The 27616-nt window shown below is 45.9% G+C and overlaps 1 protein-coding gene across 2 annotated transcripts; it reads left to right on the top strand.

Moving 5' to 3' along the window:
* Positions 1 to 3054: 3054 nt before the first annotated feature.
* LOC144608777 (E3 ubiquitin-protein ligase MYLIP-like) lies at positions 3055 to 27616 on the top strand. Of its 2 annotated transcripts, XM_078426871.1 has the most exons (7): positions 3055 to 3458; positions 4965 to 5155; positions 14903 to 15088; positions 16423 to 16620; positions 18053 to 18214; positions 20194 to 20614; positions 26512 to 27616. In XM_078426871.1, exons 1-7 carry the CDS (start codon positions 3372 to 3374, stop codon positions 26599 to 26601), a joined length of 1335 nt encoding a protein of 444 aa, XP_078282997.1. In that variant the 5' UTR covers positions 3055 to 3371; the 3' UTR covers positions 26602 to 27616. The 2 variants fall into 2 exon arrangements, with proteins under 2 accessions (XP_078282997.1, XP_078283005.1); XM_078426879.1 differs by lacking the exon at positions 16423 to 16620.

The following is a 27616-nucleotide window of genomic DNA, read 5'->3' as shown; positions in this document are numbered from 1 at the left end:
CAAAACGTCACCTATTCCTTCTCTCCATAGATGCTGCCAGACCCGCTGAGTTACTCAACCATTTTGTGTCTATACCCTGCCCTCATTTGGCTCAAATCGCTCTAAACGTAGAGGGAGTAGAGTTGCTGCCTTACAGTGCCGGAGATCTGGGTTCGATCCTGATTATGGGTGCTGTCTGTATGGAGTTTGTACGTTCTCCCCGTGACCGTGTGTGTTTTTTCCAGTTGCTCTGGTTTCATCCCACACTCCAAAGATGTAAAGGTTAATTGGCTTCGGTAAAATTGTAAATTGTCCCTGGTGTGTAAAATGGGGCTAATGTATGGGGGGGGGGGGGGGTCGCTGGTCGACAAGGACTCAGTGGGCCGAAGGGCCTGTTTTGGCACTGTATCTTTAAAAAGTCTCAAGTCTACCTCTTCTGGCAGCTCGTCCCATATACCCACCACCCTCTAAGTGAAAAAGAATAGGTTCCTATCGAATCCTCCTTGTCTCACCTTAAACCTATGTCCTCTGGTTATTTATTTTCTTACGCTGGGTAAAAGACTCTCTGCATTCACCCGATCTATTCCTCTCATGATCTTACACATCTCTATAAGGTCACTCCTCATCCTCCTGCTCTCTAAGGAATAATGTCCTAACCTGCTCAGCCTCTCTCCATAGCTCATGCCCTCAAGTCCTGGCAACATCTAGTTTAAATTCCATTTGGAATATTTTGGAGAACCAAGAACCAAGAACATCCTCGTAAAATAATCTCTGCACTCTTGCCAGCCTAACATCGTCCTTCATTGTAACAGGGTGACCAAAAGTGAACACAATGCTCCAAATGCGGCCTCACCAGCGTCCTGTACAACATAACGTCCCTACTTCTATACTCAATTTTCCTGACTGATGAAGGCTAATGTGCCGAAAGTCTTCTTCCACACCCTATCCACCCCCAGGTTCAGGAAGTTTCTACCCAGCTGTTATCAGGCAACTGAATGGTCCTCTCATCAGCTGGAGTGCAGTCCTGATCTCCCATCTCACCTTTGGAGATCTTTGAACTCTCTTTCATCGTACTTCAATGTCACATCTTTGCACTGAATGTTGTACCCTTTATCTTTCAGTCTGAAGAAGGGTCTCAACCCGAAACATCACCCATTCCTTCTGTCCTGAGATGCTGCCTGGCCTGCTGAGCTACCCCAGCATTTTGTGAAATAAATACCCTTTATCCTTTCTCTGTGGACTGTGAACAGCTTGATTTTATCCATGTGTCGTCTTTTTCTTTACCGAATGGCACGCAAACAAGAAGTTTTCACTGTTTCTCGGAACATGTGACAATAATAAACTGAACTAAACTTAGTTTGTTTTAGTTTCGTTTATTGTCATGTGTATTGAAGTAGTGAAAAGCTCTTGTTGTGAGTTAACCAGTCAGCGGAAAGACAACACATGATTACCATCGAGCTATCCAGTGTATAGATACATGATGAAGGGAATAACGTAACGTTTAGTTTAAAAAAAAAGTGTGATAAAGTCCGATAGTCTCCAATGAGGTAGACGGTAGCTCTGGACTGCTCTCTAGTTGGTGGGAGGATGGTTCAGTTGCCTGATAACAGCTGGGAAGAAAATGTCCCTGGATCTGGAGGTGTGCGTTTCCACACTTCTGTACCTCTTGCCCAATGGGAGAGGGGAGAAGAGGGAGTGGCCGGGGTGAGACTGGTCCTTTCTTGACTGGACGGCACGCAAACAAAAAGCTTTTCACTGTACCTCGGTACACGTGATATTAATAAGCTAAACCAACTGTGACGTCATTTTCTAGGAAGTGATTCCCTCTTCTATTTATATTGCAATCAGAGCGGAAAGTCAAACGCTGGTTTCTATCCATGTATTTTGGAGATTGATTCATCATAGTCTTCATCCAACTGCTGCTCTGGAATAGAATTCGTTCAGAGCCTACTTTACCAGTGAGCTGCCGCCCATGTTATACTCACTGCCCACCCTTACTCCTGGGGGCTTGTACCCAATATCATACCTTGCCCAGACCAGAGTATCAGGTAAGCCCCTGAAGGAGGCGCTTTTGACGGCACTGGGCCTGTACTCGGTGGAGTTTAGAAGGATGAGGGGGGACCTCATTGAGACTTACTGAATAATGAAAGGTCTGGATAGAGTGGATGTGGAGAGGACGTTTCCACTAGTGGGAGAGTCTACGACCAGAGGCCACAGCCTCAGAATAAAAGGACGTACCTTTAGAAAGGAGATGAGGTGGAATTTCTTTAGCCAGAGGATAATGAATCTGAGGAATTCATTGCCCCCCCCCCCCCCTCTCTCTCTCTCTCTCCCCCTCTCTCCCCCTCTCTCCCCTCCCCCTCCTCTCCTCTCTCTCCCCTCCCCCCTCTCTCTCTCTCTCTCCCCCCCCTCCTCTCTCTCCCCCTCTCTCACCCCCCCCCCCCCGTCCTCTCTCCCCCCTCCCCCCCTCCCTCTCTCCCCCCCCTCCCTCTCTCCCCCCATCCCTCTCTCCCCCCCTCTCTCTCTCTCCCCCCTCCCTCTCCCTCTCTCCCCCATCCCTCTCCCTCATCCCTCTCCCCCCTCCCACACTCTCTCCCCCCCTCCCTCACTCTCTCCCCCCCCTCCCTCACTCTCTCCCCCCCTCCCCACTCTCTCCCCCCCTCCCCACTCTCTCCCCCCCCCCCCCTCCCCACTCTCTCCCCCCCTCCCGCGCTTCGCACCAACGGCCAAACGGCTGCCAGGGCTCGTGAGGGGGGAGGGGGCAGGTGGAGCGCGCGGGAGGGGCGGGGGGTTTTGGGGGAGGGACGGAGCGTGCGCGGGGGTGGGCGGGGGAGGGGCGGAGCGCGCGGGAGGGGGGAGGGGCGGAGCGCGCGGGAGGGGGAGGGGGAGGGGCGGAGCGCGCGGAGCGCGCGGGAGGGGGGAGGGGCGGAGCGCGCGGGGGGGGGAGGGGGAGGGGCGGAGCGCGCGGGGAGGGGGGTCAGGCCGCCTCCATTGGCCGAGCGGGCGGCGGGTGACGTCAACGCCGGGTATTTGCCGGGGGTTGCGGGCGGCGCACGGGCAGAACCGGCGGAGAGGCCGGAGCGAGAGGAAGGGGAGTCGCAGCTGCTCTGTGCGGGCAGAGAGCGGAGGGGTTGACTGCTCTGAGCGGTGGTAGTGGGGTCTGACAGCTCGGCCACAGTGGGAGGCTGCAGGAACAACACCTGGGCTCCGGCTGCTCGGAGCGGGCAGAGAGACCTGGGTCGGCCTGAGCGGGCCCCGCTTCACCACCGGCGTGCCTCGCCTAACGACCGCAGACTCCCACACACCAGCGTCGGGCCGGGCCGGGCCAGCGATCCGGACGCAAGGCCCGAGGCCCCGTCAGGGTGGCCGGGCACGAGTCCCGGGCGGCCGCGATGCTCTGCTACGTGACCAGGCCCGACTCGGTGGTGATGGAGGTGGAAGTGGATCCCAAAGCGAACGGCGAGGACTGCCTGAAGCAGGTGAGGGGAGAGGAGGGGAAAGGGGGAAGAGAAAGGGAGTGGAGGGAGGAGGAAGAGAAGGGGTGTAGAGGGGGAGAGAAGGGGTGTAGAGGGGGAGAGAAGGGGTGTAGAGGGGGAGAGAAGGGGTGTAGAGGGGGAGAGAAGGGGTGTAGAGGGGGAGAGAAGGGGTGTAGAGGGGGAGAGAAGGGGTGTAGAGGGGGAGAGAAGGGGTGTAGAGGGGGAGAGAAGGGGTGTAGAGGGAGAGAAGGGGTGTAGAGGGGAGAGAAGGGGTGTAGAGGGGGAGAGAAGGGGTGTAGAGGGGGAGAGAAGGGGTGTAGAGGGGGAGAGAAGGGGTGTAGAGGGGGAGAGAAGGGGTGTAGAGGGGGAGAGAAGGGGTGTAGAGGGGGAGAGAAGGGGTGTAGAGGGGAGAGAAGGGGTGTAGAGGGGGAGAGAAGGGGTGTAGAGGGGGAGAGTAGAGGGAGAGAAGGGATGTAGAGGGAGGAAGAGAAGGGGTGTGGAGGGAGAAGGGAGAGAAGGTGTGGAGGGGAGGAAGAGGAGGGGAGGAAGAGAAGGGGTGCAGAGGGGAGGGAGAGAAGGGGTGCAGAGGGGAGGGAGAGAAGGGGTGTAGAGGGGAGGAAGAGAAGGGAAGCAAAGGGGTGTAGAGGGGAGGGAGGGAAGAAGTGAAGGGGAGAGGAGCGGTGGAAAGTGATGGAGACGAGATCCGACCCCAGGGTCTCTTTACCTAGGCTTCAATTCATCTGCCTAAAGTGAGGCTAAAGTGCATTTAACCCCCTTAATAAACCCAGCCACTGCCAGGAGCTTTGTTGCCCTGGTTAATATTTAAGTTGTTAGAATTGGGGTTCAGAGGGGGAACCCTTATGATTATGGTTAGCTGTCTTTTTCCTTTGCAATCTCTGTAAATGCATGCATTTAACTTCCAGTAAATCCAACCACCGCCTGGTCTTGTCCTGCTTTATGCTGCAATTGATATTTAGGGTTGTAAACGGCTTTGAATTAAAATTGGGGGAGTAAGGGACTAGTTTGCTTGAAGTTCACTATTTTCTGTAAACCACTTTTAATATTGCATTTTCCCAATGAATCCAACCTGCTTCGTACTGTGACTAATATTTAGTTAGCTGCTGTGAGTTAAAATTGTGGGTTAGGGAACGAGTTTAATTTTCACTATTTTCTGTAAACGGCTTCTAGTATGCATTTAACTTCCTACCACCTGTTATTTGTGTTCTTTTTTATGCTGTGGTTAATGTTTAGGGTTGTAAACTGCTGCGAATTAACGTGTCCGGTATGCTTTAGTTTACTGTAATTTTTTTCCCTTTGCAATTTCTGGAAAACCGCTTCTAATGTTTTAAACTTGCTAATAAACCAACCACCGGTGCTTTGTCGCCCAATTTGTACTAAGATTAATATTTGGGGCTGTAAATGCTGAGCGTTAAAATTGGGGGCTAGGAAGTCGGGCTTGTTTGTTTTCCTTTGCAATCCCCGTAAACGACCCGTCTGCTCCCCCTCCAGGTTTGTCTCAGGCTCGGGATTATAGAGGACGACTATTTGGGGCTACAGTATTCGGCGAACAAAGGGGAAACCCTCTGGCTGAACCTGAGAAACAGAATTTCCCAACAGATCGAAGGGATACCTCCTTACAGATTCAAGCTGCGAGTCAAATTTTTTGTCGAGCCCCATCTCTTGTTGCAAGAACAAACTAGGTATGTGCAAATTTTTTGTTTCTGGTTTACTTTTTAAAGTATGCATTGATTAAAGTTTTAGTACTTTGCGTTGTTTTTGTTTGTGTTGGTCCAGTGCTTCCATTTGTATAAGCGTTTCTTTTTGCTGTAGTTTGCGTACATTTTGCAGATGACCGATAGTAACCTCAATGTTGGGAGTGTTACTGTAGGTCACTGTGGTAGGAACCAGCCCTTTCACTGCAACCAGACACCGCTTCTGGGTCCTAGTGCTCGGGGCTGTGGATGTTATACTTATGTTTTGCTTTAGTTGGTCTAAAGTAACGGCGGTGCAGTAAAAAGTGTAAGACTGCTGATGAGATGTTTACAGCAATTTGTTTGGATTTTCGGGATGCCAGGTTTTGGTCAGGTGGCATCTATAAGAGTGAAATATTGTTGTTTTTTTCCGGTAACCTTCCATCAAATATAAAGTGTGAAACTTTTGTGCAAAAAAACAAACATTTGGAGGAACTCAAGCAGCACAGTCTTAGAATAAACGGGAGGCCATTTAAAACTGAGGCGAAAACATTTTCACGCAGAGAGTTGTGAATTTGTGGAATTCTCTGCCACAGAGGGCAGTGGAGGCCAAATCACTGGATGGATTTAAGAGAGTTAGATAGAGCTCTAGGGGCTAGTGGAATCAAGGGATATGGGGAGAAGGCAGGCACGGGTTATTGATTGGGGACGATCAGCCATGATCACAATGAATGGTGGTGCTGGCTCGAAGGGCCGACTGGCCTCCTCCTGCACCTATTTTCTATGTTAGTCATACAGTGTGGGAACAGGCCCTTCGGCCCTGCTTGTCCACACTGACCAACGTGTCCTGTCTACACTAGTCCCACCTGCCTACAATTGGCCCATATCCCTCTAAACCTTTCCTATCCATGTACCCATCTAAATATTTCCAAACTTTGTCATAGTAACTACCTCCTCTGGCAGCTCGTTCCATGCACCCACTGCCCTTGTTTAAAAAAAAAAGTTGCCCTTCAGGTTCAGATTAAATCCTTCCCCCCTTGTCTTAAACCTATGTCCTCTGGTTCTTGATTCACCTACTTAGGGCAAGAGACTCTGCATGTTTATCTGATCTATTCCTCCCATGAATTTGTACATCTCTAAGATCCCTCATTCTCCTGTGCTCCAGGAATAGAGTCCCAGCCTGCTCAACATTATACCCAATACCTCAGACCCTCGAGACCTGGCAACATCCTCATAAATCTTCTCTGCATCCTTTGCAGTTTGACAACATCTTTCCTCTAACATGGTGCCGAAAACTGAAAGCAATACTCTAAATGTGGCCAAAACATATTCTATCCTACCTTTTTACACAGCATCTCGAAGGAAATGGATAGATTATGTTTTGGGCCCATTTTGGATCCTTGGCTTTGGTCGTTCATGATTAGAAAGAAGAGCAAGAGACAAAGCAAGTGGTGGAGCTGATTGAAGGAAGAGAATGAAGGTTTGCTGATCTGTCTGGAGGAAGTATGTGTGGTAAAAGAGAACTAAAAAAGATAGAGATAAAAGTGGGTTGTTATGAATAACAAAACTGCAGATGGTTGAGATGTGAAATAAAAGCACATGCAAGAAATACTGTCAAGCAGCATCTGTAGCCGAAGTTAATTCTATGTGTTCTGCTCCTAGCATGCTGACTGGCTGTCATACTAACATGAGTGGCTGGTTATTTGAAGTCGTTGAAATTTATTGATTTTAGTTTTAAGTTTGTTGTCAGTGCAGGAGGCTGAGGGGTGATCATTTTGAGGTGCATACGATAATGAGGGGAATAGATAGGGGAGACACATAATCTTTTACCCAGAGTAGGGGGTTCAAGAACCAGTGGATGTAGTTTCATCCATTCAGTGAAAAGCTTTTGCATGCTATCCAGTCAACAAAGACAATACATGATTTCAATGGAGCCCTCCACAGTGTGCAGATACATGATAAAGAGGTTTAGTGCAAGGTAAAGTCTGATCAAAGATAGTCCAAGGGTCTCCAATGAGGTAGACGGTGGCTTGGGACTGCTCTGTAGTTTTTGGTAGGGCGATGGTTTAAGGTGAGGGGATCATTTAATGAGAACCCGAGGACAACTTTTTCACACATTTGATGGGTACATGGGACGAGCTGCCAGAGGAGGTAGCTGAGGCAGGTCCTATGCCAACATTTAAAGGACATTTGAAGGTATCACAAAATGCTGGAGTAACTCAGCAGGTCAGGCAGCATCTAGGAGAGAGGGAATGGGTGACGTTTTGGGTCGAGACCCTTCTTTAAAGGACATTTGGATAGGTATGGAGATAGGAAGGTTTAGAGGGAAATGGGCCAAACACAGACAGATGGGTAGATTAGATGGGGCATCTTGGTCAGTGTGAGCAAGTTGGGGCCGAATGGTCTGTTTCCATGCTGTATGACCGACCCTATAAAAGAGCTTACCTGGGCTTATCACCAAATCTGTATTTGTTTTTTCTGTAAATCAGTGCCTGAGCTCTTAAATTTGAATTCTCAGCACATCGCGAACTGCTGGCTCTTAATGTCACAAATTACATCCTACGCGCCTGGTAATCAATCCCTTGTACAGTGCTGAAGCTTACTGAGAATGTGTAGAGACTATTGACTGAGAGCCATGTTTTTGAAGTGCTGTGGCCTCAGGCTACATGAAGTAATAACTAGCCTTGCCAAATGCAGTAGTGTTCCTCTAGAAAACAATTACCAGTTGAACTGCATGCAGTTCTATTGTGGAGCCCCATTTTGCCACAATTCCAAAAGTAAACAAAATTGCAATATGCTGTAGTTTTGTCCACGTTGCTTAAACAAACAAAAACTGTCAAGAGTGTTTTATTGTCATATGTCTTGGGACGGAACTATGGAATTTTTTCTTGCAGCAGCACCACAGATATGTAAACTTGGTAGAAGATGGGCACAAAATGCTGGAGTAACATATAAGATAATTAGGGGATTGGACACATTAGAGGTAGGAAACATGTTCCCAATGTTGGGAGAGTCCAGAACAAGGGGCCACAGTTTAAGAATAAGGGGTAGGCCATTTAGAACGGAGATGAGGAAGAACTTTTTCAGTCAGAGTGGTGAAGGTGTGGAATTCTCTGCCTCAGAAGGCAGTGGAGGCCAGTTCATTGGATGCTTTCAAGAGAGAGCTGGATAGAGCTCTTAAGGATAGCGGAGTGAGGGGGTATGGGGAGAAGGCAGGAACGGGGTACTGATTGAGAGTGATCAGCCATGATCGCATTGAATGGCGGTGCTGGCTCGAAGGGCTGAATGGCCTACTCCTGCACCTATTGTCTATTGTAACTCAGCGGGTCAGGCAGCATCTCTGGAGAAAAGGAATAGGTGGCGTTTTGGGTCGAGACCTTTCAGATTTGGTATTCTGTAAAACCATATTAAGCAAAAAAGAGAGTTCAGCTTAGATATAAAGAAACAAATAAACAATCATAGTACAAAGATGAAAACAATGTCCCCAAGTCTATTTAGTTTGGAGCTAATTTGGAGATTGTGGTGTTTAATAGCCAGATGGTTGTAGGGAAGAAGCTGCTCCTGGACGTTATGGTTTTCAGGTTCCGACACTACCTTCCTGATGGCAGGAGTGAAATGAGAGTGTTGCCAGTGTGATTCTCTGATGCTGACTGCCTTTTTGAGGCAGCGACTTGTAGAACCTTTCGATGGTGGCATACTGTAATAGAACAGTGCTGGAAATAGAAAGTCTGAGGTAGGGTCCCGACTTGAAACGTCACCCACCCAATTTCTCCAGGGATGCAGCCTGTCCTGCTGAGTTGCTCCAGCACTTTATTTCTTACCTTGGTAAATCAGCATCTGATATTCCTTGTTTCTACTGGAAATACTCTATCTCGGTAAGAGATGAAAACAACAGTTAAGTCTGTCGATGGCTCCCAACCTGAAACACTGTCGGTCCATTCCCTCCACAGATGCAGCATGACCCACTGAGGAGCTCAGTTCCTACAGCACTTTGTGTTTTGCTTAAGATTCCAACATCTGCCCTTGTGCCACTAGTTCATCTTCTCCCCCCAGCTGTTTTCTGGCCTCTTTTGTGCTATAGCGTCTATTTAAAGGTCCCAAATGATCACGACTTTTAAAGAAAGAGATGCAATCTGTGCAGGCATTCTTTGTTGTTGGCTGCAAGTTGACGAGTGTGGCAGAATTTCTTATGTTTTAAATGCAGAATTGCAAGTGTGCTTAAAACTTTAAATGTTAGCCATCTAGATTTTATCAAAATCATAGCCTACTGTAGGGTGGCTAGCTCAGTGGCGCAGCAGTAAAGTTGTTGCCTCACAGTGATAGAAACCCGGGTTCAATCCTGACTATGGGTCCTGTTGGAACGGAGTTTGTGTGGGTTTTCTCTGGGTGCTCTGGTTTCCTCCGCCCGCCCTCCTCCCCTCCAAAGACATACAGGTTTTCAGATTAATTGGCTTTGGTAAAATTGTAAATTGTCCCTAGTGTGTAGGGTCGTGCTAGTGCACAGGTCGTCACTGGTCGGCGTGGATTCGGTGGGCCGAAGGGCCTGGTTCTGCACTGTATCTCTTAAATCAACTGAACTATATAAATATATACAAGCTTCACTTTTTGAAATTTAGAAACATAGAAAATAGGTGCAGGAGAGGCCATTCGGCCCATACTGATCCAAAATCAGTACCCCGTTCCTGCTTTCTCCCCATATCCCTTGACTCTGTTAGTCCTAAGAGCTATGTCTAATGCTCTCTTGAATGCATCCAGTAGATTGGCCTCCACTGCCTTCTGTGGCAGAGAATTCCACAGATTCACAGCTCTCTGGGTGAAGAGGTTTTTTCTCATCTCAGTCCTAAATGGCCTACCCGTTATTCTTAAACTGTGACCCCTGTTTCTGGACTCCCCCAACCAACCAACATCGGGAACATTTTTCCTGCATCTATCCTGTCCAATCCTCTAAGAATTTTACATGTTTCTATACAATCCCATCTTATCCTTCTCAATTCCAGTAAATACAAGCCCAGTCGACCCATTCTTTCATCATACGTCAGTCCCGTTATCCTGGGAATTAACCTGGTGAACCTACACTGCACTCCCTCAATAGCAATAATGTTCTTCCTCAAATTAGGAGACCAAAATTGCACACATTACTCCAGCTGTGATGTTACCAGGGCCCTGTACAACTGCAGTAGGACCTCCTTGCTTCTAAACTCAAACCATCTCGCAATGAAGGCCAACATGCCATTGGCTTTCTTCACTGCCTGCTGTACCTGCATGCTTACTTTCAGTGACTGATGTACAAGCACACCCAGGTCTCGATGCACCTCCCCTTCTCCTAAACTGACACAATTCAGATAATAATTTGCCTTCCTGTTCTTGCCACCAAAGTGGACAACCTCACATTTATCCACATTAAGCATCCGCCCACTTACCCAACCTATCCAAGTCACCCTGCAGCCTCATAGCATCCTCCTCGCTGCTCACACTGCCATCCAGCTTTGTGTCATCTGCAAACTTAGAGATGTTACATTTAGTTCCCTCGTCTAAATCATTAATATATATTGTAAACAACTGGGGTCCCAGCACTGAGCCTTGCGGGACCCCACTAGTCACTGCCTGCCAAAAGGACCCGTTAATTCCTACTCTTTGCATCCTGTCTGCCAACCAGTTCTCTATCCATGTCAATACCCTACCCCCTATACCATGTGCTCTAATTTTGCACACTAATCTCTTGTGTGGGACCTTGTCAAAGGCTTTTTGGAAGTCCAGATACACCACATCCACTGGCTCTCCCTTATCCATTCTACTGTTGCATCCTCAAAAAATTCCAAAAGCATGACTTCTCAATTTCTTGCATTGGGTTTTTGATTTTCATCGGAATTCATTTTAATGATCAGTCTGTCTTTAAATGTCAAACAGTTATAGTGTATGTTTCTTTTGTTATCTCTCATGTCTGTTTGTTACTTTGTATAGTTAAGAGGCAACTATGCAGTCCCATGTATTTCAACAGTTACCCATTGTTACTTGATGTGTGGCATGCCCGCCAGTAACCTCGTGTTTACATTGTTGGCGTTTGACCGAGAGTTACCTCTGAAGTGTTGTGGAACCAAGTGTCGTGGTGCCTCTGGGTAAATGAAGTCAAACCAGCTTCCTCATGTTACAGCTCCTCTCACACGCTTGTTTTTTTGTTCATTATTTTTAAAACCCAAAGTATTTTAAAGTTCTTGAGCACTTCTTAAATTCTGCAACCACACTATTTTACAAAGCCTGCTTTTGGTTCTATTTTGCTTCCTGCAGTCAAATTTTATGTTTTTTTTGTCTCTGTCTGGTTGTTTATCCTCAGCCATAATTCATGCTGGCTCTTCTGTTTTGATCCTGTCTGTGTCCTGCACCTCCCTTGTACTGTATCCTGTTGTGATCAGAAGCACTGCAGAATATCCAGCTGGGGGGTTTTCTTTCCCTCATAGAAATTTTGTTTTTCTGCTTACGTGCTAACTGTGTGGTCTGCCATTATGATTTCATTTTATATTGTCAACAAAGCAGATAGGAAAGGCAAACTAATTTGCAGCTCAATTTTTTTTGCATTCAAAACCAGGGCATGTTGGGGCTAATGTACTTTGCTGTAATCTTGTCCGATAAGGACACCAGAAACTGCAGATGCTGACGTCTTAAGTGAAACTGGAGGATCTCGGCAGGCCAGGCAGCATCTAGGAAGGGAAATGGACAAACAATGTTTTCATAAATCCATAAGTAAAAAGAGCAGCATTTGGCCTTTTGGCTCATCAAATCTACTCTGCCATTCAGTCATGACTTATCTGTTTTTCCCTCTCAACCCCATTTTCCTGCCTTCTCCCTATAACCCCTGACACCCATACTAACCTTTAGGGTTGAGTACTTTCAGACTGATGGAGGGGGGGTGGGGAGCTGCAAAAAAAGTGGGGGCTGGGCGAATAATGGGAAGTGCCAGGCGTATAGATTGAGGGAGAGGGCTGATAGGCAGATGGGTGGAGTAGGTGATAAAGGCTGGACATGAAAAACCAGCTAAAGGGTGTCAGGAAAAGGGTGGAGGGAGTATATGGGACTAAAGGGAGATAAGCATATGGAGGAGGGGAAATGAGCCGGAGAGAGGGAGAAATGTGTGTGCGTTGTATGACTTACAATCGGACAATTCCATGTTCATACTCTTGGGTTGTAAGCTACCCAAGTGGAATGGTGTGCCCAAGTAGAATGAGTTGTTTGGCAAGGAACTGCAGATGCTGGTTTATACCGAGCATACACACAAAGTGTTGGATCAACTCAGCGGGTCGGGCAGCGTCTCTGGAGAAAAAGGATGGGTGACGTTTTGGGTCGGCACCCTTTAGACTGAAGAAGGGTTCCGATCCGAAACATGACTTTTTCCCCCAGAGATGCTGCCTGACCTATTGAGTTGCTCCAGCATTTTGTGTCTCTTTGGGAATGTATTGTTGTTCCTTCTCCAGTGATCTTATTCCAGGAATGGAGGAGGCCAGTTATGGGGAATGGGAGTTAAAATGGTGAGCAATGATGACCCAGCAGACCTTAGCAAGTGTTTAAAAAAAAAAGGTCACCTGGTCAATTATGTTCAGTTCTGGGCACCATGTTACATAGAAAATAGGTGCAGGAGGAGGCCAATTGGCCCTTTGAGCCAGCACCACCATTCATTGTGATCATGGCTGATCGTCCACAATCAATAACCTGTGCCTGCCTTCTCCCCATATCCCTTGATTCCACTAGTCCCTAGAGCTCTATCTAACTCTCTTAAATCCATCCAGTGATTTGGCCTCCACTGCCCTCTGTGACAGAGAATTCCACAAATTTACAACTCTCTGGGTGAAAAAGTTCCTATGTTGTCGGAAAGATGTTGTCAAGCTGGAGAGGGTACAGAGAAGATTTACCAGGATGTTGCCAGGGCTAGAGTGTCTGAGCTGCAGGGAGAGGTTGAGTAGATTGAGAGTCCATTCCTTGGAGCACAAAAGGATGAGGGGTGATCTTATAAAGGTGTATAAGATCATGAGAGGAATAGATCGGGTGGATGCACAAAATCTCTTGCCCAGAGTAGGTGAACCGAGGACCAGAGGACATGGGTTGAAGGTGAAGGGGAAAGGATTTAATGGGAATGTGAGGGGTTGTTTGGAGCAAGCTGCCAGGGGAAGTAGGGACTATCCCAACATTTAAGAAACTGATAGGTATATGGATAGGACCGGTTTGGAGGGATATGGACCAAACGCAGGCAGGTTGGACTCGTGTATGTGTACTCGTGGATATGTTGGCAAGTTGGGACTGTATCCCTCTGACTAATCTACGTATATGATCTATGAGGTCAACGTTTGACCTCGTTCATGTAAAGGAGGCTTCCTTTTCTTCATTGTGTCCAATTAACCTTGCCTTGTGTGGAACCATTCTAGCCTTGCACAGTGATTTTACCATAAAGTTCATACTGGTTTGAATTTGGTAGTTAGGCTGGGTCCATATGGAGCATTGTTTACAATGACAATTTTAATGCAGTATCACCACAAATTGCTTTCTCAGCAAAAACTCAGTTTTGAGAGCTGACCAAACTTCAACTTCTGAAGATTTATTATGGAACAGAACTTGTTAATCTAACCGAACAGGCCTTGAAAGATAAGCTATGTAATTTGTTATGTGTAACAACTTCCCTAACTTCAAATACCCCTTGCTTTCCCTCTCCATCCCCTCCTCCTTCCAAGTTCTCCCACCAGTCTTGCTGTCTCCCACTACATTCTATCTATCCCGCCCCCTCCCCTGACATCAGCCTGAAGAAGGGTCTTGACTTGAAACATCATCCATTCTTTCTCTCCAGAGATGCTGCCTGTCCTGCTGAGTTACTCCAGCATTTTGTATCTAATTTGTTAGTTGAGGTGCAAACAGATTTCTCACAGCTGGAATTGGTGATTAAGGAACATAATGCTTTAATGCTGGAATTTGTCATTATTCTGTATTTGCACAATGATTTTGGAGTTAGTTATAACTACTTTGCAATCTATTTTCTCTTCCCTCACTTAAACATGAACCCCCCACTCCCTCCCCAAATAAGTCAACCTCTCTGGCGTAGAAGTTGGATGTGCAATTTATTCTCGTTCAGTGGAGCAATTCATTCCAGTGCAGTGTCCTTGATAGTATGCTCTTAGAATTTACTGTACAAATCTTAATAGCCAATGCAGTTTGTAATCTGGCGGAGAGACTTTTCCAAGCATTGAATTGTTTATTGAGAACACAAAGTGCTGGAGTAACTCAGCGAGTCAGGCAGCATCTGTGGAAGGAAAGGAAGGATGACATTTTGAGTCTGGACCCCTCTGGGAAAGAGGGGGGCAGGACAAAGCCTTGTAACTGATAGGCAGATACAGGTGAGGGGAGGTTTGACTGGCAATTGGGTGGACGAAGGCTAGTGATGAGACAAGGGTATTGGAAAAGGGGGGTGAAATGTAAAACCAGAGGGAGGGAAATAGGTGAAAAGGGATTGAACGGGGCTGAAGAATTTGTGTTCAGTTGGGGGGGGGAGGGGGTTGGAGAGAGAGGAAATGTTTGTAATGGTCAAAGAAGTCTATTTTTCATGAAGCAGTCTTAAATTTTGAGCTTATAATAGATTATATTTGAGCCCACTCTATGAAGAGGCTAAAAAACAATGTTTTAATTGGTTGTAGAATGTTTAATTGTCATTTAAAATCCCTTTGCATTCCAGGTTGTTCACCATCAGCGTTTAAAGTCGTCTGTATTTTTGTTGTGTTTCAGGCACCAGTTTTTTATGCATGTACGAGATGACCTCCTGGGTGGCCGTCTTCAATGTTCACCAGAGCACGCTGTGGCCTTGAGTGCACATCTAGCACAGGTGGAATTTGGAGACTACAACCAAAACACTGCCAAGTATTCTTACGAAGATCTCTGTGCAAATGACTTAAACGCTACCATTTTGAACAGGTAAATGGACCGCAACAAGCTGCAAACTGCTCACCTTCCCAAGTTATTGGACCATCATTAAGTATAGATGTCAGAACCACCAATGCACGATGGCCCCAAAGCTGGTGATTTTTTGCCAGTTCTTGCAGTCATCCAGCATGAAAACGGGGCCTTCTGTCTAACTTGTCCATAACAACCAAGATACCATCTACACTAGTCCCACCTGCCCATGTTTTCCCCATATCCCTGTGAACCTTTCCTACCCATTCCTCATCCCAGAGAAAGATCTGTCATTACCCAGCACAGTGGCGCAGCGGCAGAGTTGCTGCCTCGCAACACCAGAGACCCGGGTTCGATCCTGACTACAGTCGCTGCCTGTGCGGTGTTTGCACATTCTCCCTATGACCGCATGGGTTTTCTCTGGGTGCTCTGGTTCTATCCCACACTCCACAAAGACGTACAGGTTTCTTGGCTAATTAGCGTAGCACAATTTTAAACTGTCTCTCGTGTGTGTGTAGATTAATGCTTGTGTACGGGGATTGCTGGTTGGCACGGACTCGGTGGGCCAAAGGGCCTGTTTCTGCACTGTATCTAAACTGAATTAAACTAAAATCAACCGATACGGTTGCTCTGCCCTTTTTAAATCTCTTTTCTACCTGTTCTTCCCCTTAGTTGAATTTGACTTGTATTTACATAGAGTGATATATAATCTGAAGATAGACACAAAAAGCTGGAGTAACTCAGTGGGACAGGCAACATTGGGTGACGTTTCAGGGGGGTCTATGAAATTTCTCTATGAAATGATTTGGTACATGTGTTTAGAGATTAATTAAATTTACCCGGTTCCTTTTTAATTTTAAGCCCTTTCCTCTCTACAAATTGCAAATCACGATACGGGTCTGCCACAAATTTTTCTGCCTCAGCCACCGGGGGACTGAGACATCGGCCTGCAAAGTCTGCCTCGGAAGTCGGCTACGGGAAAGGGTCTGCTGGCTCTGGCCACGGGGCAAATTCAACCAGCCTATCGGCTGTGGAAGTCCCGATGAAGTCGAGATTGGCTCCTCACCCGGCCTGGGTGCCTTATTTTCCAGGGGCTTCAAGCGCGCCCTCGTAATTTTGTCTGGGGTAAGGTCATGTGTGATTGGAGTAGAATTAGGCCAATCGCCCATCATGTCCACTCCGCCATCCAATCATGGCTAGTCTATCTCTCCCTTCTAACCCCATTTTCCTGCCTTCTCCCTATAACCTCTGACACTTGTACTAATCAAAAAGAGGTGCTCGGCCACCAGTTGCCGAAAAATCGGTGGTGAGCTTGTATTTGACCGGATTATTGAAACACCGCTCTCTTTCAACAGTATTGTTGCCAAACATAAGAATTTGGAAGGAACGAGTCGCTGTTCTGCCGAGTATCAAGTTCTACAGATTGCATGTACACTGGAGCACTATGGTGTGGAGTGGCATCCGGTCAAAGATGGAGATGGACAAAAGATGGTGATTGGTGTGGGGCCAAATGATATATCTGTCTGTAAGGAGGACTTGACTCTGATTAACAGGTAAATGGCGTTAGCTACCTGATTTCTTTCACAACTTCCTTCAAATATTGATCCAAATACGTTAACCTCAACTGTTAATATTTTGTACAGTAATCTAATTTTTAGATTCCACTGATAATTTTGGCCACTGCTTCAGTTCCACCTACTAGCATCCATGAGGTGTTACTTAGTTTGGAACAAGGCCTTTTGGACTGTAGATATTAGAGATACAGCACGGAAACAGGCCCTTTGACCTACCTAGTCCATGTTGGCCAGCAATCACACTAGTTCTATCCTACACACTAGGGACTATTTACAGTTTACAGAAGCCAATTAACCTACAAACCTGCACGTTTTTGAAGTGAGATAAAACTGGAGCACCCGGAGAAAACCCATGCGGTCTCAGGAAGAATGTAAAAACTCCATGGAGACAGCACCCGTAGTCAGGATTGAACTCTGATCCATGGCATTGTAATGCAGCAGCTCTACTGCTATGCCACGGTGCCACCCTGATGGGTCTTGATTGGTCAGTGGATTTGGTGGGATGTAGGACCTGTTTACCTGCTGCATCTTTAAACTCTAACTTTGTGTAGAAGTAATTAACTGTTTATTATACAAGGTCACTCATTGCAAACATTTAAATCTGCTTTTGTTTTGTTCTTGCTTTCATTAGCCAGAGGGTAGTTAATCTGTGGAATTCATTGCCACAGACAGCTGTGGAGGCTGACGTGGGGTATTTTTAAGCTAGAGATTGGTGGGTTCTATATTAGGAAGGATGTCAAAGGTTATGGAGAGAAGGGAGGAATGGGGTTGAGGGGGAAAAATAGATTAACCATGATTGAATGGTGGAGCAGACTCAATGGGCTAAATGATGTCATTGTGCTCCTATGTCTTATGGTCTTGCTGTTGGAGTAGTGTTACATCACATTTCCCTTCATTTATGCTCCGTCCACCAATTTTCTTTGAAGGTACACAAAATGCTGGAGCAACTTAGCGGGTCAGACAGATTCTCCAGAGAAAAGAAATGGGTAACATTTTGAGTCGAGACCCTTCTTCAAACCAAAATGTCACCTAATCCTTTTCTCCAGAGATGCTGCTTGACCCTCTGAGTTACTCCAGCATTAATACCAAGCCAATTAACCTTTAAACCTGTACGTCTTTTGAGTGTAGGAGGAAACCGAAGATCTCCGTGAAAAACCACGCAGGTCACGGGGAGAACGTACAAACTTGGTACAGACAGTAGTCAGGATCAAACCCAGGCCTCTAGCGCTGTGAGGCAGCAAATCTACCACCGCGTCCTTATCTTTTGGTGGTCTCGAGTAGTAATCCCTGGGCTTGCACACCTACTGGCATTCAATGTTATGACGCTTGCAATGAAATATTTTATTGTTGTTATAAATGAATTTGAACAGCAAAAGCAGGTTTGTTCACTTCTGTACTGTTAATATTTCAGGATTTCGTATCCTATTATCCAGATGGCAACCCAATCTGGAAAGAATGTTTTCCTGACCATCACCAAGGAGTTGAGCAGCGTGGTGCTAATGTTGAAGTTGATAAGCAACAGAGCAGCAAGTGCCCTTTACCGTGCAATAACCGAGACCCATGCATTTTACAGGTACGATTTGTACTGTCGCACTTTAGTGTTTCACTCTCAATAGCTTGTATTTATCTGCCATGGATTCTTTGCACTTACGTAAAAGGAGAAGAATTAGACCATTTGGCCCATCGAATCTACTCTGCAATTCCATCATGGGTGATCTACTGTTACCTCTCATCCCCTCAAGGTATTTATTCACAAAATGCTGGAGTAACTCATCAGGTCAGGCAGCATCTCGGTAGAGAAGGAATGGGTGACGTTTCGGGTCGAGACCCTTCATCAGTCTGAAGAAGGGTCTCAACCCGAAACGTCACCCATTCCTTCTCTCCCAAGATGCTGCCTGACTTGCTGAGTTACTCCAGCATTTTGTGAATAAATACCTTCGATTTGTACCAGCATCTGCAGTTATCTTCTTATACCTCTCAACCCCATTCTCCTGCCTTCCCCCTGTAACCCCTTACAATCTTATTAACCAAGAAACTGTCAATCTCAGCTGTAGAAATATCCATAAACTTGGCCTCCACGGCTGGCCGTGGCAATGAATTCCACAGATTTGCCACCCTCTGACTAAAGAAATTCCTCCATCTCATTTCTTAAAGTACGTCCTTTTATTCTGACCCTGTGACCTCTGGTCCTAGAATCATTATGTTGAGATTTATTACTCTTGGAATTTGTTTACAGAGAGGGAGGGAAGGAGAGACATGTGCTGAATAACTCGGTGGGCCAGGCAGCATCTCTGGAGAACAGTGGGTGGCATGTTGGCGCAGTGGTAGAGTCACGGCCTTACAGCGCCAAGACCTGGGTTCAATCCTGACTGGGTGCTATCTGCAATGAGTTTATATGTTCACTGCGTGACCTTGTGGGTTTACAGGCTTTGGTAAAAATTGTAAATTGTCCCTAGTGTGAAGGATAGTGCTAGTGTATGGGGCTTGCTGGTTGGTGCGGACTCAGTGGTCCGAGGGGCCTGTTTACACGCTGTATCTCTAAAGTAGACTAAACATGGATCGGTGACGTTTCGGGTCGGGACACTTCTTCAGGCATCAGCATCTGCACTATTTGTCAGCATCTGCGAATTTGTTTAGTTTGTAGAAGTACAGATGTTCAACTTCAAGTCCATAACCCAGTTCTAATTTGATACACACAGTACACACCATGAATATTTTGGTTCGTGGATTGAAAGATCTACATCATGATTTTGTTATAGGCAGTCCTACAGCACAGAAACAAGCCCTATGACCCAACTCATCCATGCCCAGCTAGGCCCGTTTGGCCCATATCACTCAAAATGTTTCCTATCCGTGTACCTGTCCAAGTGTTTCTAGGACCTGCCTCAACTACCTCCTATAACAGCTCATTCCATATACCCACCACCCTCTGAGTGGGAAAAGTTGCCCAAACCTTGCCCCTCTCGGTGTTTAGCACCCATCGCAATCAGTCTGAAGAAGGGTCCTAGCCTAAAACATTAGAAGGATGAGAGGAGATCTTTTAGAAGGATGAGAGGAGATCTTATCGAAATGTATAAGATTATTAAGGGGTTGGACACGTTAGAGGCAGGAAACATTTTCCCAATGTTGGGGGAGTCCAGAACCAGGGGCCACAGTTTAAGAATAGGGGGTAGGCCATTTAGAACTGAGATGAGGAAAAACTTTTTCAGTCAGAGTTGTGAATCTGTGGAATTCTCTGCCTCAGAAGGCAGTGGAGACCAATTCTCTGAATGCATTCAAGAAAGAGCTAGATAGAGCTCTTAAGGATAGAGGAGTCAGGGGGTATGGGGTACTGATTGAGAATGGTCAGCCATGATCACATTGAATGGTGGTGCTGGCTCGAAGGGCCGAATGGCCTCCTCCTGCACCTATTGTCTATCCGTGGTCTCCAGGGATGCCGCCTGATCCACTGAGTTACTCCAGCACTTTATATTTTCCCTTGCAAATGTGCAGCACTGGGATGCGAGTCTTTCATAAGATTAGTCTTTGAAGTCTCTGAAATTTGTCTTTCAGGTGTGACACTGTCACGGATGCTGTCATGATGCAGTATAGCAGGGATTTCAAGGGCCATCTTGCCTCTTTATTCCTCAATGAAAACATCAATCTTGGCAAGAAATATGTCTTTGATATCAAACGCACATCCAAGGAGGTTTACGACCACACGCGGAGAGCTTTATATAATGCAGGCATTGTAGACTATGTTCCGAGCAGTGATCAGGATGACCAGAACTCTCCACTTAAATCGTCTGACCTTGAACTAAACTGTAACAGTTGTGAAGGACTGAGCTGTCAGCAAAGCCAGATACTCCAGGAGAAGATTCGCAAGCTTAAAGAGGCACTCTTGTGCATGGTCTGTTGTGGTGAAGAGATCAATACAGCCTTCTGTCCCTGTGGGCACATGGTTTGCTGTGATACTTGTGCAAGTCAACTCCAGGTAACTTTAACCTTTAATATACTTTCATCTCTCACCATTGCCTATCACACATCTGTTTTGGTCTACATGCTAAGACACCCATGCCCCCTTTTTTTGTTTCTTATGGAATGATTCCAAGTTCCACTACCAAATTTGTGTCTATTTGAGCTTATCACAGCTCATCACTACCTCTCGCCTACTATTTTCTAGTTTCATGTTATATAATGGGATATTGCATGGATAGGACAGGTTTGGAGAGATATGGACCAAATGCAGGCAGGTGGGACAAGTGTAGCTGGGACATGTTGGCCTGTGTGGGCAGGTTGGGCCAAATGGCCTGTTTCCCCACTATCACTCTATACCTCTGCAAATCAGAAAAGTGTGGCACAGCAGTAGAGTTGCTGCCTTGCAGCGCCAGAGACCCAGGTTTAATCCTGACTACGGGTGCTGTCTGTACGGAGTTTGCACATTCTCCCCTTGACCTGCGTGGGGTTTCTCTGGCTACTCTGCTTTCCTCCCACACTCGATGTACAGTTTTGTAGGCTCATTGGCTTCTGTAAATTGTTTCTAGTGTGTAGGATGGAACTAGTGTACAGGTGATCGGTGGTCGGCGCAGTTTTGGTGGGCCGAAGGACCCGTTTCCACACAGTATCTCTAAACTAAACAGGCAGAGAACTGGCAGATGGAATTTAATCTGAGGAAGTGAGATGTTGCACCTTGGTAGGTCGAATGTATGGGGAAAATATCCAGTTAATGGCGAGACCCCTAACAGCATTGATGTTTCAAAGCATCTTTGAGTTCTAGTTCCTAGCTTCCTGAAAGAGGCAATGCAAATAGTGATCAGGAAGGCAAATGGCATGCTTAGCTTCATCAGTCAGGGCAATGATTACTGAAAGATAGACACAAAATGCTGGAGTAACTCAGCGGAGCAGGCATTACAAAAGTCAGGAACTCATGTTGCAGCTTTCTAGGACTTTGGCCAGGCTGCATTTGGAATTCTGGGTGCAGTTCCGATCATTCTAGGGAAGGGCGTGGGGCTATGGAGAGGATGCAGAAGTAGATTACCAGAACGCTGCCTGGGTTAGAGGGTATTGGCTAGAAGGAGTGGTTGGACAAACTTGGATTGTTTTCTCTGGATCGTCAGAGGCTGCGGGAGGCCTAATAGTCAACTGTGCCTCTAAATCTTATACACTTCTATTAGGTCCCTCGAGGCAATCGGGCAGAACCTTTTGTCCCTGGATGAAAATGTCAGACTCGATGGCACAGCATTCAAGTTGTGAGGGGCAATTTTTTTTAAAGTGGTGTGGTGATGGAGGCAGATGTCGTGGCATTTAAGAAGCTTTTAAATAGGCATATGGATAGGGAGGCATTTTGGTCATGTGCAGGCTGATGGGATTAGTTTAGTTTGGCATCATGTTCAGCACTGACATTGTGGGCCAATGATCCAGTTACAATAGACGATAGGCAATAGGTGCAGGAGGAGGCCATTCGGCCCTTCGAGCCAGCACCGCCATTCAATGTGATCATGGCTGATCATTCTCAATCAGTACCCCGTTCCTGCCTTCTCCCCATACCACCTGGCCTCCACTGCCTTCTGAGGCAGAGAATTCCACAGTTCTTGTGCTGTACTGGTCTACGTTCATCTGAGCATCACTGGCAAGACCACAGATTAATGCCCATCATTAATTCCTCCTGAGGGTGGTGATTGCAGATTGCCACCTTGAACCATTGGCAGTCTTTTTAGTCGTAGTGTGGAAACAGGCCCTTCGGCCCAACTTGCCCACACTGACCGACCATGTCCCATCTAGTCCATGTACCTGTCTAAATGTTTCTTAAACGTTGCCTCCTCCGGCAGCTCGTTCCATACACCCACCACTGTGTAAAAAGAAAAAGGCTGTCCCACGGGTTCCTATTAAATCTTTCTCCCCTCACCTTAAACCCATGTCCTCTAGTTTTCAGAGATAGACACAAAATGCTGGAGTAACTCAGTGGGTCAGGCAGCATCTCGGGAGAGAAGGAATGGGTGACGTTTCAGGTCGAGACCCTTCAGACTGATGACCTGAAACGTCACCCATTCCTTCTCTCCCGAGATGCTGCTTGTCCCCCCCGCTGAGTTACTCCAGCACTTTGTGCCTCCCTTCGATTTAAACCAGCATCTGCAGTTCTTTCCTACACATCCTCCTCTCTAGTTTTCAATTCCTTTACTCTGGGTAAGGGACTCTGTGTATACTTATTGCCCTCATGATTTTGTACACCTCTAAGATCACCCCTCGCTTGGCCTGCTCAACCTCACCCTCGAGCTTAGGTCTCTAATTCTGGCAACATCCTCTTAAATCAAAGATAGAAAAAAAAAAGATGGAGTAACTCAGTGGGACAGGCAGCATCACTAGAGAGAGGGAATGGGTGACATTTGAGGTCGAGACCCGTCTTCAGACATCCTCTCAAATCATCTCCGCAACCATTCCAGCTTGACAACATCTTTTCTATAATATGCTGCCCAGAACGGAACACAATACTCTAAAGGTGGCCTAATCGTATCTGAATGGCTCAGTCTCCTGTAATGTATTGATATCTCACTGGAATCATAAAACTCAGAGCAAGAAGCTATTTGAAACATCAACCTTGTTGGCTAAAAATCTGTATTTACCTGCTTTGTGGTTGTAGGTTTTCAGCTTTTCAAGGTCACATCCAAACCTTTTTTTAATGTGATGAGGATTTCTGACTTGCAGGCAGAGTGTTCAAAGCCCCACTCCTCTGAGGAAAATGTTTCTTCCCATCCTACTTGTCCTTACAATTAATGAATATGTATTGCCTGCCCAATTACTTTTCTCACTGGCTTCTTCTCCCAGTGTAGTCCCTTGATCTTAACCCATTTCAAACCATACCTCCGTCTCTTTGTTTCAAAGAAAACAACCTCAATTTTGTTGGTGTCTGTATAAACTAATTTTCCAGGCCTGGCAATATCACCAGAGGTCTCTGTTAGTGCTGTCACGTTATTCTTGTGTGCAGATCAGAACCGGGGTCTGTATTAACAGTTTGTATCATGAATTTGCACCCATTATCTTATCAACTGAGGCAGAAATTATAAATGCCCTGAATGCGTCCATAGCTTTTATAGAACATAGGACAGTACGACCTTCAACCCACAGTGTTTAGCTTAGTTTATGTGTACCAAGGTACTGTGAAAGGCTTTTGTGACGTGCTAACCAGTCAGTGAAACGACTATATATTACAATTGAGCCATCCACAGTGTACAGATGTATGTGTGATAGAGAAAAAAAATATTCCGTTCAAGTTAAAGTCCAGTAAAGTGTGTGGATTGCCAGTGAGACAGTCTGTGCTGAACATGATGCCATGAGGTCATAAGTGATAGGAGTAGAATTGGGCCATTTGGCCCATCAAGTGTACTGTGTCATTCAATTATGGCTGATCTATCTCTCCCTCCTAACCCCATTCTCCTGCCTTCTTCCCACAACCTCTGACGCCAAGACCATCACTTATCTCTCTGTACATAACCCATATTCCTCCATTTAATGCTTGCCCTTATGCCTACCCTAGAGCCTTTAAGCACAATTTAAAACATCTGTTTCAACTACGGTGTTCCTGAAATCCGTCCCCCTCTGCATATGCATATGCAGCCCTGCATGTCTATAACTGTCTCGACATCAGAGGTTTGCAGAAATATATTCAAGATCCCTCTCTTGTATGCACACGTATTATGCTACCTTTTTATTGCATTTGCTGTCTAAGTACATGAGAGTACAAGGCATTTACCTTGCACCTTCTCCAAAATGGAGTTCCACTTGTTAATTTTGTAGCCGTGTAAAACATGAGTCTGTTTGTGGACCAGCTGAATTAATCAAATGAAATAGCCCCATTGCAAATAGTTTCTAACTGCCTTTAATTTACCTGCTGTCCCCCACAATTTACCCGTTGTCCCGGCACGGTGGCGGAGCGGTAGAGTTGCTGTCTTACAGCGAATGCAGCGCCGGAGACCGGGGTTCGATCCCGACTACTGGTGCTGTCTGTACGGAGTTTGTACGTTCTCCCTGTGACCTGCGTGGGTTTTCTCCTGAGATCTTCGGTTTCCTCCCACACTCTAGACGTACAGGTTTGTAGGTTAATTGGCTTGGTGAGTGTAAAAATTGTCCCTGGTGGCTATAGGACAGTGTTAATGTGCGGGGATCGCTGGTCAGGGCGGACCCGGTGGGCCGTAAGGGCCTGTTTCCACGCTGTATCTCTCAACTAAACAATATTTTGCCACACTTCAAATCATTCTTCTAGCATGCACATCCCTTATACTGATATGACATCAGCACCCTTGTACTGAACAATGTTGTAGCTCGGATCATTTACCTGAGCCCTTTCTGTGGCTATGTTATATAATTCATTGCATGGTTGTTACTTGGTTTGGATATCACAAAGGGAAGAAGAACTTGCTGGCGCTAGAGGTGTCATTTACTGAGTGCAGTGTTTTCTGGGTCTAATCTAGCTGCTTCTTCCAGGAGTCGTAGTATGTAAACAGGGTCCTTCGGCCCAACTTGCCCACAATGACCAACATGTCCCATCTACACTGGTCCCACCTGCCTGTGTTTGGGCCATATATCTCTAAACCTGTGCTATCCATGTACTCGTCTAAATGTTGCAATAGTACCTGCCTCAACGACCTCCTCTGACAGTTCGTTTCATATACCGGTTCTTATTAAATCTTTCCCCCTCACCTTAAACCTATGTCCTCTGGTTCTTGATTCCCCTACTCTGGGAAAGGGACTCTGTGCGTTTACCCGATCTATTCCTCTTGCAATTTTGTACACCTCTACAAGATTGCCCCTCATCCTCCTGCACTAAAAGGAATAAAGTCGTAGCCTACTCAGTTAAGCATGCTGTATTAGTTGAATGTGCTGTTTGTAAGAGTTGTGGTAGATGTGTACGCAACCTGCAGTGGTGGTACATCAGCCAATGGGCTGGTGGGGGAGAAGGAATGTTTAGGGCAGGTTCTTAGTAAAAACAAAAAACTAAATGTACAGATCATCAGGTGTAGTAGAAAAAAACTGGTAATACTCAACAAGCCAGAGAGTAAAATATTTCCACCTTTATGAATTTCTAGGAGTGCCAGTTTGTACATTTTGCTTTAAAATGTAATACAATAAGGAGTTAAATCTAGCTTAGACAATGTTTTCTTCAAATGGAAAGCATTTTCGTTTTACATTTCTAGAGTGCCAGTTTTTACATTTTGCTTCAGGAATTTGTACTTTTTATAACACAGGAGTAGAATTAGACCATTTGGCCCGTTGAGTTTACACCAGCATTCAATCATGGCTTCTGCCCATAACCTTTGACACTCTCACTAATCAAGACATGACTTCACTGCCATCTGTGGCAATTCCATTTTATTTCCTCCTTTAGAGAGACTGTGCAGAAACAGACCCTTCGGTCCACAGAGTCCACGCCTATCAGCGATCCCCTTGCACTAGCACCATCCTACACATTGGGGACAGTTTGCCATTTTACTGAAACCAATGAACCTACAAACCTGGTAGACATAATGCTGGAGTAACTCAGCGGGTCAGGCAGCATCTCGGGAGAGAAGGAATGGGTGACGTTCCGGTCTCCTGGAACGTCTCCCGGAAGAAGGGTCTCGACCCAAAACGTCACCCATTCCTTCTCACCCGAGATGCTGCCTGACCCACTGAGTTACTCTAGCATTTTGTGTCTACTGTCGATTTTAGCCAGCATCTGCAGTTTTTTCCTACACATAACCTACCAACCTGTACGTCTTTGAAGTGTGGGAGGAACCCGGAGCACCCGGAGAAAACCCACGGTCACAGCCAGGGGCATAACTCAGTACAGACAGCATCCGTCATGCTGCCCTTTGTTTTCATATTAAAATCTAATCTCTTATCTTTACATTTTCCCAGGCTTGCCCCGTCTGCCGTTCTGAAATTGATCACGTTCAGCATGTGTTCCTGCCCACGTGCGCCAGTCTACTGAACCTGGCTGTGATATGATTAGTTTGGAGAAGAGTTTGTGAAGCTAACACTAAGAAGACTGGAAGCGCTGCACGTTTCCCAATGCAAATAGACCAGTGTGTTTGTGTTTGCATCTCGCGCCGTTTTTGGAAGTTTTGCCAAGACTTCCAGGGCAGTGATGGATGATTCGAGGGACCGGAACTTCTGTCGCAGATGGTATTAAGAGACTTGCCAATTTTAAAACCTTTCAAACCCAATTGCATTTTTTTTTTTGTATCAGTTGACCTGAGTTGCATTATAACTGCCGTAGCAGCAGCTCGTAATTGAGACCGTGTAACAGTGATACTGCCTGGACAATTCCTTATTTTCTTGGATTGCCCATCCATGGCATTAGAACTGTTATATTGTGCTGTCTTTTTATTGCAAAGATTTTAAAACTTTTTTTTTTTTGATTTGTAGTTCACATGTGCATTGGCTCAAAATGTAGCAACAATGGTACAGGATCATTTGAGGTGTAGAATAGCTTTATTCATCTTCCTGAAACCAATTGTAAGGTGAACGACATATTTAAACTTTTTTTTTAAGAGACGATTCTGATCTTGGGCGTCTACAACAGAAAAGGTCCTTTTTAAATTCTGAAATATGCAATTGTATTAGTTATACTTTTCGTAGCTATGACAAGTTTCGAGTATGGGAGCAAGTGTAGTGTTATTCTGGTTTGATTACTGGATATTTATACCTCGTGTAGGGTCAGTGGAAATTTTCGGATGCAAGGACTTGCTAAAAGACCAATTTGTGTGCAATTCTGACTGCGTTAAGGCTAAGCATAAAACTGTCACTTTATTAAGGAATTCCAAATGTATTGTCAAGGTAGCCTTAATGTAGCAGCGATGAGAGACACCGTGTGTTCATGTACAGATCGGGTTTTTGCACAGACTTTTTGACTTTAAGATATATTATTGTCTGTCATTGTTAGCACATCCCCTTCTCAAAGGGGCATCTATTTTTACACTTTGTATAAATTAGATTTACTTCTATTTGAAGAAAACATTGT

Source organism: Rhinoraja longicauda, chromosome 2 (assembly GCF_053455715.1).
Source record: "Rhinoraja longicauda isolate Sanriku21f chromosome 2, sRhiLon1.1, whole genome shotgun sequence".
In the NCBI taxonomy this organism is placed as follows: Eukaryota; Metazoa; Chordata; class Chondrichthyes; order Rajiformes; family Arhynchobatidae; genus Rhinoraja; species Rhinoraja longicauda.
The sequence above is the reverse complement of the archived record's forward strand: the minus strand, read 5'-3'. Positions and strand labels throughout refer to the sequence as shown.